General features: G+C 46.5%; 1 protein-coding gene across 1 annotated transcript in view; it reads right to left on the bottom strand.

The window, feature by feature from the left end:
- Positions 1–17,239, bottom strand: part of LOC311109177 (transcriptional activator GLI3-like) — a 170,475-nt gene that overhangs the window by 5,421 nt on the left and 147,815 nt on the right. Inside the window, exons 7-13 of the mRNA XM_084152014.1 lie at positions 14,714–14,915; positions 11,910–12,129; positions 10,774–10,887; positions 9,225–9,365; positions 3,106–3,255; positions 2,205–2,369; positions 1,435–1,713 (exon numbers count right to left, since the gene is read on the bottom strand). Coding sequence (XP_084008140.1) covers positions 1,435–1,713; positions 2,205–2,369; positions 3,106–3,255; positions 9,225–9,365; positions 10,774–10,887; positions 11,910–12,129; positions 14,714–14,915 — 1,271 coding nt within the window. The remainder of the gene's footprint in view (positions 1–1,434; positions 1,714–2,204; positions 2,370–3,105; positions 3,256–9,224; positions 9,366–10,773; positions 10,888–11,909; positions 12,130–14,713; positions 14,916–17,239) is intronic.

The following is a 17,239-nucleotide window of genomic DNA, read 5'->3' as shown; positions in this document are numbered from 1 at the left end:
AACAGGTGGAAGAGGGAGGAGAAAAGAAAAGACGGGAGGAGAAGAAGAACAGGAGGCTCGATTATTACCAAGTACATGGGACACATTAAAGGGATACTTCACATTTTTATGTCTCTGCGTCCAGTATGAAGGAAGTTAGAGGTAGTTTCGCTAACGCTAGTTAGCAATTGCGCTAGAGCTAGTTTGCAACTTCCTCCACGCAGAGACATATAAATGGTATCCACGAGTTCATCTGACTCTGGGAAAGTACATAAAGGGCCTCATTGCCAAAATCCCGAAGTATCACTTTAAGGACCATTTTATTTTCTTAAAGGTCTGAGCCATATGATCAAAACACACAATGACACCATGTGATGCAGCTGCCTGGGACATGCTTTCCACAGGAGTAAACAATAACACAATGATTGATCATATTAATGCATTCAGTCTGGTCAAATACCACCTTCAAATCTACAGGCCACAGAACCATAGAAGGTTTGCATTCAACTGTCATTACAATATGTGTAAACACAGACAATCTTTACTTTCTCAGAGCTGTGGGTTTGTCCAATGTCTTCTCTTCTGTAAACCATGTGAAATGAATTAGTAATGCTTCCCCGTGTGCCATCTAATGGACCGTTCCAGACTGACTAAGGCCTTACTCTGATTTACCCAAATGGAGTGAAGAGACATTTTTTTTACTTTTTTTGCATCGTACAAAACTGCAAAACAAGAATTTGTAGTTTGAATGGGCCTAGTCTCATCTCATCCTGGTTCCACCCAATGCATTGGGCTACACCATAGAGGCCTAGGCAGTGTTGGGCATTCTACACATAAACATTATTGGAAACGGTTGGAAATACAGTTTGTTTTGCCCCAAGGCATATAACTTCCTTTGAGCAAACGTTACTCTCCAAAATAAGGACAGCTTTGTAAAGATGACTAAATGCTGATGCCACGTGGATAGAGGAGAAGAGGAAAATGGCCAACAGGCTGAATGGGTATTACAAGGTGACATGGCAACATGAAGGGACACCTATCTCACCTGATTACCCACTGTCCATAGAGAGAGAGAGGGAAGAGTAATGCATGGAGAATTGGACAGAAGAAAAAATTCATTCGTTTTAGGGTTATTCGTAAGAGGTTAGATCACACAGAAAACACACGCACTGTACACATCCCTGGCTGACGTCCCAGTAATCAGGTTAGGTTTAAGTGAGCATCACGGTATATTACACAGTTAGAGTTAAAGTGGATTTGGATGGAGCATTGTTAGAAGCTACTGTATTAGGATGACATTTCAGATAGAGCTGGGCTGTTAACCCCATAGAAATATAATTACTAGAATGGGCATCCCCATTCAATTCAATGTTCCGTGATGGGTGGACCAGCGGGAGTAATTCTATTTCTATGGTTATCCCATTATGCAGTATGTGACCTCAGAGAGGGGCTCACCATGGGTTTCTCTGTCTTGATGGATTTGACCTGCAGACATTCGTCCTGTTTCGAGGTAGAGTGGTTGTACTCCCTTTGGTCTGCGTACCCCCCCAGCTGCCCTGGCGACAGGCCCTGTCCATTGCCCCCCTCCCGGGGCGGGGGTCGTGGGTAGGTGTCGCCGCGCTGCTTCTTGGTAACGTGCGCCTCGGGCCCGTGCACGGTCTTGACGTGCTTGCGTAGGGAGCTGGGGTCTGTGTAGCGCTTGGTGCAGCCAGGGATCTTACACACGTAGGGTTTCTGGAACATACATATACATTATATTTTATTATTTTATTAGTATAGAACATTATATTAGTATACTGTTCTATTTAATTCTATGTTCTGGAAGGAGTAGATGGGGACGCTTCTGTTTCTACATTTTTACATTTTAGTCATTTAGCAGACGCTCTTATCCATAGCTACTTACAGGAGCAATTAGGGTTAAGTGCCTTGCTCAAGGGCACATTGACTGATTTATCACCTAGTCAGCTCAGGGATTCTAACCAGCGACCTTTCAGTTACTGGCCCAAAGTTCTTAACCGCTAGGCTACCTGCTGCTAAAGGCCTCCAGCAATGGACAGCATGCTCACAGACATTCAGTGGTGTAGGGAAATGACCTGTTGCTGAGCTGTGTCTGTGTGTGAGTGTGTGTGTTTGTTTGTGCGCACGCGCGTGTTTCCCTGCGCTTGCGTGAGTGCATACATGTACTGTGTGCGTGTGCGCACGTGAGTGAACATGTGTGTTTGTACCTCGTTGGAATGTGTGCGGTTCTGGTGCTTGGCTCTGTCTGAGGCATTGGAGAAGGCCTTGTTGCAGCCCTCGTGTTCACAGACGTACGGCTTTTCTCCAGTGTGGGAGCGCAGGTGGGTCTTCAGGTTCTCCAGGCGAGAGTAGGCCTTGGGACAGCCCTCAAACTGCACAGAAGAAGAAGAAAAAGAATCAAACACAGCTCTGCGTCATCCTGGGAGACAACAATTACCCCAGAAATATAACTGACCTATGCAGTAATGTGACAGATTGTTGATTAAATGTAAGGATGCACCATCATCACACAACCATCTAACAACGACTATCTCTTTATGTATTCCTATATCTAAGCCCACGGATGTAAAGTAAACGTTTACATCCGACGGGGCCCAACATTATACATCGGGTTAGGGGACGGGTAGGGCCTGTTTTTTCATCAATAACTAGGGTACAGGCAGGGCTCGGGTATCACTAAATTGATCACTAACATTTTGAAGCTGAGCCATTTGCCCGTGCTCTGCTGCGCAGCACAGTCATATCTGACTAAGATCATTACATGGCTTTAACCTCGTCAAATATAAGACAGGAGAAATTAGTCTAGAGTGAAAAGTAACTGCTCTTTCATGTCTCTTCATTGAGCAGAGCAGCCCAATTGGAGCCATTGCTATGGATACTCACAGACTCAAAGCGACATGAGCAGAGCGCATGCAGAGCGAGCAGCGTCCAGGGAGCGAGTGACAGATAGGAGCAGCTAATGGATTTACTAACGGTGGAAGTGATTTCTGATTTGGCAGAAGCAATCGGGCCTGGGGAGGGTACGGCTTGAACGTCGCGGGCATGGGTAGGGCTCGGGCTTCAAAGTCATGCCCATGCAGGGCTCTAGTGTTGTGGGAGTGGTCTTACGGTGCATCTGTGTGGTTTCTCCCCGGTGTGCCTGCGCATGTGGACCACCAGCATGTACTGGGCCTTGAAGGGTTTCTGCTCCCGCGAACACTCGTCCCAGCGACACACAAACTCCTTCTTCTCCCCGTGGATGTGGTCATTGTTGATGTGCTGAAAGAAAAAACAAGCAGAGGTCAAAGGTTAATCTGGATTAGGATTCAATTGATTCATCCATCATTGTTTTACCACTAATTTTCCCGCTCTCTCTACCGTTACCATTCTTTCATATTCTTTCTCTCCATTTCCTTTTCTTTCATTCGTATTTTCTGAGGAATAAAGGGGAGACTTGTGAGTCTCAGTGTCCGATATGAACAGGCTTTTCAAATAAAACCCTGTCACTTCACATCACATGGGGCTCCTGCTGACAGTTGTGCTGCCGTGACAACTTCCAATCTGAGGCTTAAGGGGGCAGGAGGAGGGGAGGGACGGGGGAGAGGGAGGTGAGGGAGGTGAGGGAGGTGAGGGAGGAAAGCGTTTCAAATTCCATGGCTTTACAACTCCAGCGAAGCATTATACAGTATCTAGTGAGCACCGATTCTCCCCTGCTTTCTCTGTCACTCTCACTCCCTCTCTCTCTCCAACTCTCTCTGTCTTACACACTGACCAGTAAAAGGGGTAAGTGGTGGCAGTGGTTGTTTGAGGCAGGATGAGAGAGCCGTAAAGAAAAAGAGAAGGGAAAAAAAGGCAGACAGAGATGGAATCCTCGGGGAAGAAGTCAACATCTGGCCCTCTCACAAAGACAACAGTGTAGTGTGGTGGCCTCTGAAGGGCCTTTCCGAGAGCAATTTAAACCCAAGGAGACAGACACAATATCCTGAACAAAAGGAACCTGTCTTATTACATTCCTGAACAGAGAGGGGGGAGAGAGACATTTGCCTTAGGGGGAAAACGGAGAGAGAGAGAGAGAGAGAGAGAGAGAGAGAGAGAGAGAGAGAGAGAGAGAGAGAGAGAGAGAGAGAGAGAGAGAGAGAGAGAGAGAGAGAGAGAGAGGGGAACGGGAAAGAAAGATAGAGACTTGACTTTGAGAGGTCTTAAATGTCTGGGAGAAACAAACTGTTGTTAGAGTATCTCTATATTTCCTTGTAGCAGACTTTAACAAACCAAACAGTGGAGGGGAAGAGCAGGAGAGAAGAGGAATTGAGAGGGAAATAGAATAATAATAATAATTTATATTTGTCCTGTTACACACAAGTGTGTAGTGGAAATGTGTTTCTTGCATATCCCAACTCCCCCTGAGACACCTACAGGGAGTGGGGTCACAGCCAGGGTCACCATTGCACAGCGCCCCTGGAGCAATTAGGGCACAGTGACAGATTTTTCACCTTAACAGCTCCGGTATTTAAACCAGCAACCTTTCGGTTACTGGCCGAACGCTCTAACCTCGAGGCTACCTGCCGCCCCAAGAAAAGTGTGTGTCTGTGTGTGTGTGCCTGTCTGCCTGCCTGTGTGTGTGTGTGTGCCTGCATTACTGTTTGAACTGCTAGTGTGTCACTGGCCGTGCACCTCCAGACATGACGGTCCCCAGACAAAGGCAGCATTATCCCCAGCCAGGAGCCCCTCCCCCTGGCCAGTTAGTAACCCAACACACAGGCCAGTGGGGCCCTGACCAGGGCACCGTCACAGCCCTTTGTTGCCATCAGAGGAGGGGATGTACCCCCAAATAGACAGCACCCTATGAAGTCTGACCTTACTTCAAGAGAAAGGCCCCCATGGGCCCTCAAGTCTCAGAACAATTGCACTTAACTAACCCCATATGCAGTGGGAGCCATGAGTGTCCTACACCGCCCCTATGACAAAAGAAGTGCACTACAACCGGCATCTCTTCGCCAGCCAAGTGCACTTTCCTGCCCTGCCCTGCTCTCACAACTACATCAATATGTTAGCCAATGCAATCGTTAAGTTCTGTCTCCAATTGAATTTATGTATCAACAAAGGCCCTCCATTCAATTCAACCTGACACGTTTTAATTTTGGAGTGACAAAAAATGGTTTCTTTCAGAGAGGAAACAATTGGGGAGGTAAGATCGAGGGCCGTGGATGTTCGTTTCCCTCAGACTGATCTTCCCTTCCCCATCACAACACGGAAAACCTCTCCTCCTTTTTTCCCCCTCCGTCTCTGTGAGGGAATTCCTGTGGCAAGCGATCAGTCTGCACCACGCTCCGTTCGATATCCCCTGGCTGAGAGTGATAGGAGCGCCCCGGTGTTGCTGTGCTGTTGGCACACACTCCCCTGTCCCCCCTCGTCCCTCCCGCCAGCCCGTACAAATGACCGGGGCCGCTGACGGTCGTGATGCATGGGGCCCCGTTCTGACAGAGAGGAGACGACACTAATGGTCATGATCTAATGGCAATTTGTAATGAATCAATAATCTCCATGCTGAGCGTATGGTTAGGCAGTGTTGGCCCTGGCGTAATGGACAAACAGGTGCTGATAGCGGTGGTGGCGGCATGCTAGCTAGTTTTTCATTTTCACCCTGCCAGTTTATCGGCCAACACACTGTAAAAACGCCACCGAGATGGATTTAGGAGGGAGACAGGCGGAGGGAGACACATGCGCTGGCTGGGATGAGCACAGAGTGCATACACATTCACAGGCATGCAAACACACACACACACCCTACAGTACACATTTGCTTACAGGTATAGACTGACATACCAATAATACAGTGTATAACACACTGATATACAAACACACACAATTTGACGTGAACTATTTGTATAGGACATGTAGCTACTACATATACTAAAGGAAATGGTTTTTAGATTTCTACTTTCAGACTAAATGTAATTTTATGGATTTACACACACATCTTTTAGCTACACATGCACATAAACACACTGACACCAGATACACAGAATCCCTTCAACACTTAGCTACTTTCCTCAATTTTCCCCCGACTTCAAAATCCATCAACAGTGTCTCCTTATCAAGCTCTTTCTGGTATATACACCTCATACATTAGAATGCATGAAAAGAAGGCCTGTTTACAAGGGCAATTTCACTAAGCTGTGGGACCCGCAACACCGTTTAGCTTTATCAAACAGAGCCTAATAAATCATATGCTCTTTTGTGATGTCAATGGCTGAAGCGCTTTGTGTAAAGAAAAAAAAGAGGGACAAATAGGGAAGGGAAGGAGGGAGATGGAGGGAAGGAGGGAGGGAGAGAGGGAGGTGGAGGGAAGGAGGGAGGGAGGGAGATGGAGGGAAGGAGGGAGGGAGATGGAGGGAGGGAGGGAGGGATGGAGATGGAGGGAAGGAGGGAGGGAGATGGAGGGAAGGAGGGAGGGAGGTGGAGGGAAGGAGGGAGGGGGAGAGTGAGGGAGTGAAGGAGCGAGGGGGGTTAGAATTTGAATGTGTAATTCAGCACAGCCTTTTCATCTTGGAGTAAGATACTCCAGACAGATAAGGTGCCTAATCCTTCTCCTGATCAAAAAATAATCTGCATTTTACCAATTAAAGGGCTGTGCCAGCAGGCGGGAGAGGGGGCCGCGTTCTGACTGAGCCCAACTTTATCTCCCCTCAACACCGAGGAGGCACCCAGGCCGCAAACACCGCCGTACAGCATGCTTGAATACTGGGGGAGCTAACGCTAACATCACGCCATCTCCATCTCCTTAGAACAAGGACATTATAGCTCCACCTAAGGAAATGACCCAGAATAGCACAGTATCAAGGTGGAAGGGAATGTAAATTGACCGCTACTGTCTCAACATGCATATGCGGATTGTGTGCACGTACACGCACAATCTCATACACACGCACAAACACACACACACCCCGTCTCAGGGTCACCGCATTTGAGACCCTTTCTGTATCCCCCCATCTTAGTCTCCGTAACATCTCTCCAAAGCCGCCCCCCCCCCCCCCCCCAGTTCAAACCCCCACAAACATCTCAGACAGAGACATTAAATAATCCAGCACCAACGCCTTATCTTTAAAAGTGCTCCCTTGGCAAGGAGAGAAAATGAAATAGAAAATAAGATAGTGATGCCAAAAAAGGTACTGGAGGTTGATGTAGAGAGGCAGAGTTCAAATAAGTGATGGAGAGAGAAGGAGAAATGAATGAAATAAATACAGCAACCTAAAATTGACACCCGCCTCGCTTTTGCTGAGTGGGAAGGCCAGATAAGTGAGCTAAATTGCATAGATGCGATGTTTATCTTATCGGCGGCACCGAGAGCGCTTAAACGCGGATGATAAAGGAACGGCGCAGCGCGTCATGGTGCGAGGGCGTTTGTAGAGTGTAAAAATATGCATCAGGAGCGAGGCTGGAGACGCTTTTGAACAAGGTAGAAAGCAATGAGGGTGGTGCACGGAACCTTTTATTTCTAGAATTAGGCCAAGCAAAAAACTAAAAAGGGATTTCTTCGTCTTCTTCTTCGTAACCATCACTTTTTTAACACTTCAAATAGAGTATAATTTACCTCACTTGTTTCAAATAGCAGTTTAATTTAAAGTTTTTACCTCACTAATATCAAAGACTATCGACAATGAACAATCGATAGAAAACAATTCAACAATCCATAAATGTATTAGAACTGAAAACGACGTTGCAGTACATAAAGGGTAACTTAATCTCACACTACCAATCAAAGCCAGACTGGAAGCATATTATATTATTAGATTTTTTTCTCAATAGCCATTCTAGAAGACAAGTTGAAAAAAGGGGGGAACTGATATCCCCGGCATTGGAGGAGAGACAATATGGTCCAAATACTGTACTTATCCCATTACTGATGGGAGGTGGGGGTGAGGAAGGGGTGGGGAGATAAGAGGGTTTTCTCTCTGCTTGCTGAATTAGAGGCGAATAGTTTTATTAGCATGTCCCTCCCCCTATCTGCATGGGCATATAAATTAAGTAATAAAATATCATATGAAAAAAAGATGACAGAGAGCAAATGCGTGAGCTTGTAAGGGGAAAAGACAATGAGAATGTCCCCCCCCCCCCCCCCCATCTCTCAGCCAAACTCCCCCTGTCCCCGGAAACAGGGGCAAGAAGTTGTCAAGATCCTCAACCTTTGAGTAGAGCCCTTCAAACGCGGGAGGCAGCCCATTCTGAGCTGAGGATATCAATTATAGATAGGGGATACTGCCGCGGCTGCGGATTGCAATGTCAGACGACGGGATAGACAGCCGTAGAGAGCTGGGGATCCTTCTGATGTGTGCTGATCAGAATCAGAATCAGAATCACGTTTATTGTCCTACAAGAGGAAAATCTTGGCACAGCTCACACATGAAATGGTGAGCTGTGTGAGCTCAGCTCCAGCTCTCATGTATTAAACACGAATGTAAAGTCAAATCTCACCTCTCAGTGGGCCTAGTGGTAAGCAGAACAGAGCAGCTCACAGGGGAGACCAGTCCAGCACCAGCGGTAGCAGCAGCAGTAATAGCATCAGTGTAAGTGGCGTCGTAGTGCTTGTGATACAGTATTACTGTAATAGATACAGTATTACTGTAATATCATTAATATTTTGGTGAAGAATAGGCCCTCAGGCTCTACAGGATGAACGTCATCCATCTCCTGGGCGGTGTGAGGAGCTGTATGACAGAAGGGGGGAGTATATTACAGCCAGTACGGTACAGAAGAGTGTAGGGCTTACGGCCTGATTGTGCAGGGCTTGGAGTCGAGCCGGTACCGGCCAAATCAGTTAGCGCCATAGCCCAACAGAGACGTACTCGGCAGCCTTTGAGCCCATTAACCATCGTCCCCGAAACCAATCTGGAATCCGGCAGGGGCATTACTCAACGCCTGTAGGCTGCAGCACACTATGCACTGAACGCTGAACACTGCACATACAGAAGAGACTGCTGGACCAGAGAGAGGGTGTTAGGGCTGGAGCCAATGTCCAGGAGAACTATAGGACCAGTTGACTTGTTGAGGGCTCCTAAAATAGACTCCTAAAACTTGTTTCCTATTTATTGTGCTGTTATCTGCACAGTATCTGCATTCTAAATGGACCATAAAGCTTTTGAACTTGATAGAGTTAGAGGGAGTCTAGCGAAGCCAGACACCATAGTCATATTGGTTCTGCCTCCTGCAAATCGAGGCTACTTCCCCAGTGTGTCCTGGTAGGTACTCACATGAACTAGCTGTTCCTGCGTGTCAAACTCCCGGTGGCAGCTCTCCCAGTGGCAGTTGGTCTCGTACACAACCTCTGGCTCCTGCTTGCTCTCGTCCTTGTCACCTTCCTCCTTCACCAGTGTCATCCCATCCGGATGGTCCTACAGTATAGAAACACCACACAGTTACAGCAATGACCCCACACTGACAGTGTTACCGCAATGACCCAACACTGACAGTTGTACAGCAAGGACCCAACACTGACAGTGTTACAGCAAGGACCCAACACTGACAGTGTTAAAGCAATGGCCCAACACTGCACTGACAGGCAACCAGTTAAAGGACTACCGGTTTGTATCCAGTATTTAACCTTTCACCTCTATTTTGTCAGGTGAGACGAAGTGGTCTTTTACTAAATTGACCTGGTTATCCAAGAGGTTAACCGTTGAGACATGAGAGATGAGTAAGAGTGCAGAGATCTGCAGGATATTAAATATTGTATATACAGTCAGTTCAGAACTTATGGGTCTGATTTTTATATTTGTATACTATGGTTAGGTAAAAGACTGTTTACACATTATGTTCAAAACACACTTGATTCAAGTCCACAGTCATATCACAACCAAAACGTTCTCTCCCCCTAATCTATCCTCCCCCTAATATATCCTCCCCTAATCCACCAGGCTGATTTAGTTACACTTTCCCACCGGTGTAATCGAGTGAATCTGGCCAATGTGGCCCTGTTCGGCACGCAGGGAGTAGAAGGTGAGTCTGGGAGCGGAAATGTAGCACTGAAAGCTCTGCTCTGGGTTGGCAGTTGATCTATGACAGGTCTGGGGCCTGTATTAGTATTTCAGGAATCCATTAGTGTAGACGTATTTCACTGTTACCGTTAGCATTACATGGCTGGGCAGCCTGGAGAGTACAGGGGTTTCTCTCTAGGCTAAGTTGTGGTTTGTAAAAACTGCTAGTACCTGCCTGCCATGGCGTTAGGAGAGTGTGTGAAGGAGGGGAACAGAGAGAAGAGGACTTTCATTCACAGAATGTGGATCTCTCTACAGGCTTGCCTCCATTGTATGCGCACAGAGCCACTTTTAGAGGCATCATTCCAGACACAAGCACACAGAGAGCCCTTTAGAAAACCTGCAGTCTAACTTCTCTAATTCTTTCCATTCACTTAAGCATCTGATTAAATGGAAAACAATTTCCTTCTGGTGCCTCCAAGATCAATGGGGCTTATCGCTTCAGAGGTGGCAGCTTGAACAGGCAGCCAAATGAAACAGGCAAATAAATAAACAGTTATACAATACATCACATAATTGGCCCCAAAGCTCTACATCTGATAGAGTGACTGAGTGAGTGTGTGTGGTTGTGTGTGTGTGTGTGTGCACACGTGTGTATGTGTTTTCTATTTGTGAATAGAATTGAACAGTACAAGCACCACATCCTATTCTGTTGCTGCCGACGCAGTAAACCATCTCATCTGCTGATCTCATCTTTGAACATAGAATACCATAAACATACCTGTTCATCGGACTATATGATAAATGGTGGAGAAGTTACATTTACCTGGCAATTTAGGGCCCCTGGGCTGGGTAGCTCCTCGTCCGGTTTGATCTTGGAGCGTTTGTGGTGCATGGGGTCCCCTGTGCTGCTCACCGCTGACTCACTGGTGGGTTTGGTCTGTGGGAACAACCACAATAACATCACTTCATTCAAAATTAATTCAACATACTATATAATAGAATGACCATAAATGTTGAGCAGAAAATAACATTTACATGCAGTTGTATGACGACATCCTGTATGATACTGTTCAAGGCATCTAGTTTATCCAACTACAAGGGAGCATAGTACAGCCTGTTATCTATTAATTCGAGGCCATTGAATAAGATGATTCTATACAGCAGTTCCCTATCTGACCTTACCTTTGGTAGACCCGACTCTGGCCTGATTGGTCCTGGCCTGAGAGCCAAAGGGGAGTTCCCTGTTACAAGGCAGGCGAGCCAGGAAAATAAATTAACAAGGAAAACTGAACTGGCCTGGAAAAACAGGAGAGATTCCTTGGCTCGGATCTGTGCTACTGGCCTTCTCAGAATGTTTACTCAGGGAATCTGGAATGTAATTTCTCGTTAACCGTGGGGCATCTTGACACTCGAGCCACTGAGATCCTGCTTATAGACACAGTGAGACTGTATTTGTCCTATTTGGACTAGAAATATGAAATCGGTAAGGTAGTATATGATTCTGTTTGTTTCCTATGAGCTGGACAGAATTGTGTAATAGTTTGAGAAGATACGTTTACATAGTCAGTTCTCTACCTTGAATGAGAGATCTCATCCACCAACTACCTCATGGAGAGACACTGCGGGATCCATCCATGTCAATATTCCGTTTTAATCCCTGTTTCCTCCTGTGTGATTAATGGTGTCAGTGGTGGGATCCTATGCTAACAAGTCCCTTGTTGTTTTTCATGTGAAACAGAGCATTCAAAAAACGAATATTCCCAGTCCAAAACAACACATCCAGGGGTCCGCAACTCCCATGAGGCCAGAGCACGGAGGGGAGCCTGTTTCTACCTGTCTGAGCCTTGTGCCTGTTTAGGCTACCGCAGACGCAGCTAGCACATGGCAGTGTTATCTATCTATTACCTGGGATGATGAATTGCAGAGGCGTCTGCCGCGGAGGAGGGAGGAGTCTCTCACCTGTGAGGTTTCATTAGAGATGACGGAGCGCTCTCTGGGTGTGAGGCCAGGGGGAGGGATGCCAGGGACGGGCCGCTGGGTTGCGAAGGCCGGGGAAGGGTGGATGAGGGGCGGACTGTGGCCGAACGCAGAACCCACCATCCCTGTTTGCCGACCAAGCAGCTGCTGGTGCATCTGAAGTGCCACAGGGTTCGGAGGGTAAGCGAAACTCAATGCCGGACTGGAGGGAAACAATATCACAATCAGGGTTTGGTAGACGAGAAAGGGTGGAACATCCCACATGCAAGGCTTTGTGCAGACCCCCCCCCCAAAAAAAAAAAGATCAATATTTAGCAAGTTATCAATTAATGTACCATTAACAAACTACATTCTGATGTATTTGAGCGGCATTTGCAATAGCAATGATGCAAAATGAGGGAGAAAGAGAGGGAGAGGGTGAATAAATGGATTGTTCTGGCTAGCTCCTCATCTGACAGGAGTAGTGATGCTCTGGTAACACTGAAGCCACGGGGCCCAAGGTGAATCCCTGCCAATGAATGTTCAGCTTGTTAGCACTGTGAATTACTGTTGTGGTCCCTTGCCAGGCCGTCATTGTAAATAATAATTTGTTCTTAATTGACCTGCCTGGTAAAATAAAAGTTTTAAAAAATGTACGGTTATTACTTCGTTGCAAAATTCTGGTAACTTTCCCAAAATTCCCAGGTTTTCCAGAAATCCCTGTTGGTGGATTCTTGGAATCTGAAGGGAAGTAAATCTGAGAAAATTTTGGGGAACCTTATCATTTTGCAATCCTGGTTATATTAACTTATCCCTCCACTGTAAAAACTATATGACACTGACATTTACATTTTAGTCATTTAGCAGACGCTCTTATCCAGAGCGACTTACAGTTAGCACATACATTATTTTATCGAACCCACAACCCTGGCGTTGCAAACGCCATGCTCTACCAACTGAGCTACATCCCCTGCCGGCCATTCCCTCCCCTACCCTGGACGACGCTGGGACAATTGTGCGCCGCCCCATGGGTCTCCCGGTCGCGGCCGGCTACGACAGAGCCTGGATTCGAACCAGGATCTCTAGTGGCACAGCTAGCACTGCGATGCAGTGCCTTAGACCACTGCGCCACTCGGGAGACAATGACAGAATGACTGGGTTCTGTCAGAAATAAAGCAAAATTATATACAATAGCAACAGTATAATCATGCCTATAACTTAGTATATAACTACAACAGTCACTTCACATTGCATTGTCTGCTTGCTAGCTCTCCCCTACTGTGAAAGACCTAGACCCTTCCTTCCTCATAGATCTACATTGAGGTGAGAATGTTTAAATCAAATCAAATTGTATTTGTCACATGCGCCGAATACAACTGGTGTAGACTTTACCGTGAAATGCTTTCTTACGAGCCCTACCCAACAATGCAGAGTTTAAAAATAAAAATAGTAACACAAGAGGAATAACATAAAATAGAGCTATATACAGGGAGTACCAGTACCAGATCAATGTGCAGAGGTACAAGGTATTTGAGGTAGATATGTACAAGAAAGGCAGGGTAAAGTGACTAAGCATCAGCATAGACAATAAGACTAAAATAAAGAACAGAGTAGCAGCAGCAAATGATGAGTGTAAAAGTGTGTGTAAGAGTGTGCGTGTGTGAGTAATGTGTATGTGTGGATGTGTGTTTGTGCTGTGTTGGTCTGAGTGTGTGTGCGTTATGTGTGTGGGTTTTGTGTGGGAGTGTCAATGTAGTGTGTGTGAGTGAGTGTGTATATGGTGTGTATATATAGTCTAGTGAGTGTGTATATGGTGTGTATATATAGTCTAGTGAGTGTGTATATGGTGTGTATATATAGTCTAGTGAGTGTGTATATGGTTTGTATATATAGTCTAGTGAGTGTGTGTAGGGTCAGTGCAAGATAGAGTCAGTGCAGATAGTTTGGGTACCATTAATTGACTATTTTACTTACATCATAGATTAAATCAACATCCAAACCTCCCATTGCCCACCTTCGCATAAGCTCTCTCTATAAACATAGGTAGCGCCAGGTAAACACAGGTCTATGGTTCAATAGCAGTCACGCTTGGCGGGCCTCCATTCATCCTGCCTCCTTGACGCCTGCTCTCAGCCTCTCAGCCCGGCCCCATACATCTGCTGATCTTATTACCGGCCCCGAGTGGAAATCAATGGGCCAAGACGCATTTGGGGGCCCATCTGCTTGTCATATCACTCATCAGTCTGTTGGCCCTATCATTGGACCTGTCACTGGGGCCACAGCGGCATGTGATTGATCAGGTTCTCCTTCCAGATCGCTGATCAATGGCTACGAGTAGGACTATGGATCTCCCTCTCTCTCTTTCTCTTTCTCTGTCGTTTCGGTGTGTATTAGGGGGGTGGTGTTTGGGAGGGTGTGTGGATGACTGACACATGCCGCCGGGGACGCTGGGTAAATGGGGGGGACAAGGCCCACCAGGAGGTTGGACGCAGAGGAGAAACACGTACGCACATAATAACCTCACTGGTCCACCACATCCTAATACATCCCCCCACCTTCAGTAGATCAACGTCCCACACAAACATGGCCTCTGCCCCAGTCCCTCCATCCCACTCCATCCCCACAGGGCTTTTCAACATCTTTTTTATCATCCCGTAACATTACTTTTTCCAGAAATCCCCATTGGAAATTATTCCTGCAATCAGGAAGATTTAAGCAGGAAATCCTGGAATCCTCCAACCAGAATGTCTTGAAATAAATTGGAATTTTGGGAAAGGTACTGGAATTTTGCAACCATAATCCCATACCTGATGGCCCCGGCCGAGAGGTGTCCGTAGGAGCCGCTGGCGGAGGAGCTGGAGCGGGAGTTGTTGAGGATGGTGACAAGGGAGTTGGGCGAGGTGCGGATCATGGTCTGCAGGTCAAAGCTGTGCTCCGACAGGGGAGAGATGGGCAGGGCCCGCTTCCTACTGGGCCTCGCCGTCAACCTGGGGCTGGGGAACCTGGAGCCTGGAAGAGAGGAAGGAGGTAGAGCAGACAGTTGAGACATTATAAGTTGTAGTCCACAGAACCTCTTTGGATAGAAACCTAGTAGGTGAAAGAGATAGTGATTTATCTATTGTCTTTAATCAGAAACATACAGTTTTTGTATGTTCATTTGTGGCTTGACTTATTTTTCATAGATTTTATTGCTTTTATAGCATTGTAGCCTACTTCTGATTTAACCATAGACAAACATATAGGGGCCATAGAGTGAGCTTCACTGCCGCAGAAAAACCTTATTCAATCCAATTAACAAACAAAATGTCTTCTAACAAAAGGCACATTTGAATGAAAAAGAGCAATTGTCAATGGATGAACTTCATACAAGACAACATAGGGGTGCCTTGTATGTCAGAGCACTTTACTGACTGGGTTATGGCAATCAAGTATCTAATCAAATCTGATGTGCCTCCTTATTCAAACGCAGTCAACGTTGAATGGAATTACTATGAGTGGCTTTGAAAAAATACCAAGCAGCCAACAACACAAGCTCTTTTCTCTCTCTCTCTCTCTCTCTCTCTCCCTCCACACACAATGAGCCGCATGTACAGATTAAGAAATTACTTTTGTTGTCTTTTCACTCGGAGATGTCACAAATAAGACAGAGGGGAAAAGTAAAGAAGGGAGGAGAAAATGGATAGAAAAGGGGGATGTTGCGCTTTGTGAGAGAACTGGCACAATGACTTTGTGACTCAGAGAATCGGTCGGGAAAAACATTTCAGCTGTTTTTCTTTTTTTCGTGGGCTAACAAAACCCTCCCTCCCTCCCTCCCTCCATCCTTTCCACCCTCCCTTAAATTCAAAATGCTCACTCCCGCCTGACACATCCAGCGATTACAGAGGCTTCCATTCACATGGAAATCAGTTGTATGTGTGTGTGTGCGCGCGCATGTGTGTGTGGTGTGTGTAGTGGAGTTCCTGGCATACGTAGGCCTGTGTTTGAAGCATGGAGCTCTAGGGAGAGAGGAGAGAGGAGGAACATCCCTCTACATTGTCTCTGCTCTGGCCTCTTCAGAAAACCTGCCTCTCTTTCTTTAACGTCTCAGAGAGGGGAGTTGGGGGGCAAACACACACTCACACATACAACCACACACTCACACATACAAACACACACTCACACATACAACCACACAAATCCCCCCACGCACATACATGCACTCAGTATTCAGACCCATTACTTTTTCCACATTTTGTTACGTTACAGCCTTATTCTAAAATGGATTAAATCGTTTTTTCCCCTCATCAATCTACACGCAATAACCCAAAATGACAAAGAAAAAACAGGTTTTTAGAAATGATTTGCAAATTTATTAAAAATATGCTCTTAGTGACAAATAGCCCACGGAAATATCACATTTACATAAGTATTCAGACCCTTTACTCAGTACTTTGTTGAAGCACCTTTTACAGCCTCGAGTCTTCTTGGGTATGACGCTACACGCTTGGCACACCTGTATTTGGGGAGTTTCTCCCATTCTTCTCTGCAGATCCTCTCAAGCTCTGTCAGGTTGGATGGGGAGCGTTGCTGCACAGCTATTTTCAGGTCTCTCCAGAGATGTTCAATCGGGTTCAAGTCCGGGCTCTGGCTGGGCCACTCAAGGACATTGAGACTTGTCCCTAAGTCACTCCTGCGTTGTCTTGGCTGTGTGCTTAGGGTTGTTGTCCTGTTGGAAGGTGAACCTTTGCCCCAGTCTGAGGTCCTGAGCGCTCTGGAGCAGGTTTTCATCAAGGATCTCTAAGTACTTTGCTCCGTTCATCTTTCCCTCGATCCTGTCTAGTCTCCCAGTCCCTGCCGCTGAAAAACATCCCCACAGCATGATGCTGCCACCACCATGCTTCACCGTAGGGATGGTGCCAGGTTTCCTCCAGACATGACGCTTGGCATTCAGGCCAAAGAGTTGAATCTTGGTTTCATCAGACCAGAGAATATTGTTTCTCATGGTCTGAGAGTCCTTTAGGTGCCTTTTGGCAAACTCCAAGCGGGCTGTCATGCCTTTTACTGAGGAGTGGCTTCCGTCTGGTCACTCTACAATAAAGGCCTGATTGGTGGAGTGCTGCAGAGATGGTTGTCCTTCTGGAAGGTTCTCTCATCTCCACAGAGGAACTCTGGAGCTCTGTCAGAGTGACCATTGGGTTCTTGGTCAACTGCCTAACCAAGGCCCTTCTCCCCCGATTGCTCAGTTTGGCCGGGCGGCCAGCACTACGAAGTGTCTTGGTGGTTCCAAACTTCTTCCATTTAAGAATGATGGAGGCCACTGTGCTCTTGGGGACCTTCAATGCTGCAGAATTTTT

The sequence above is a fragment of the Coregonus lavaretus genome (assembly GCF_964263955.1).
Source record: "Coregonus lavaretus genome assembly, chromosome: 34".
In the NCBI taxonomy this organism is placed as follows: domain Eukaryota; kingdom Metazoa; phylum Chordata; class Actinopteri; order Salmoniformes; family Salmonidae; genus Coregonus; species Coregonus lavaretus.
This window is presented reverse-complemented; position numbering and strand designations above follow the sequence as displayed.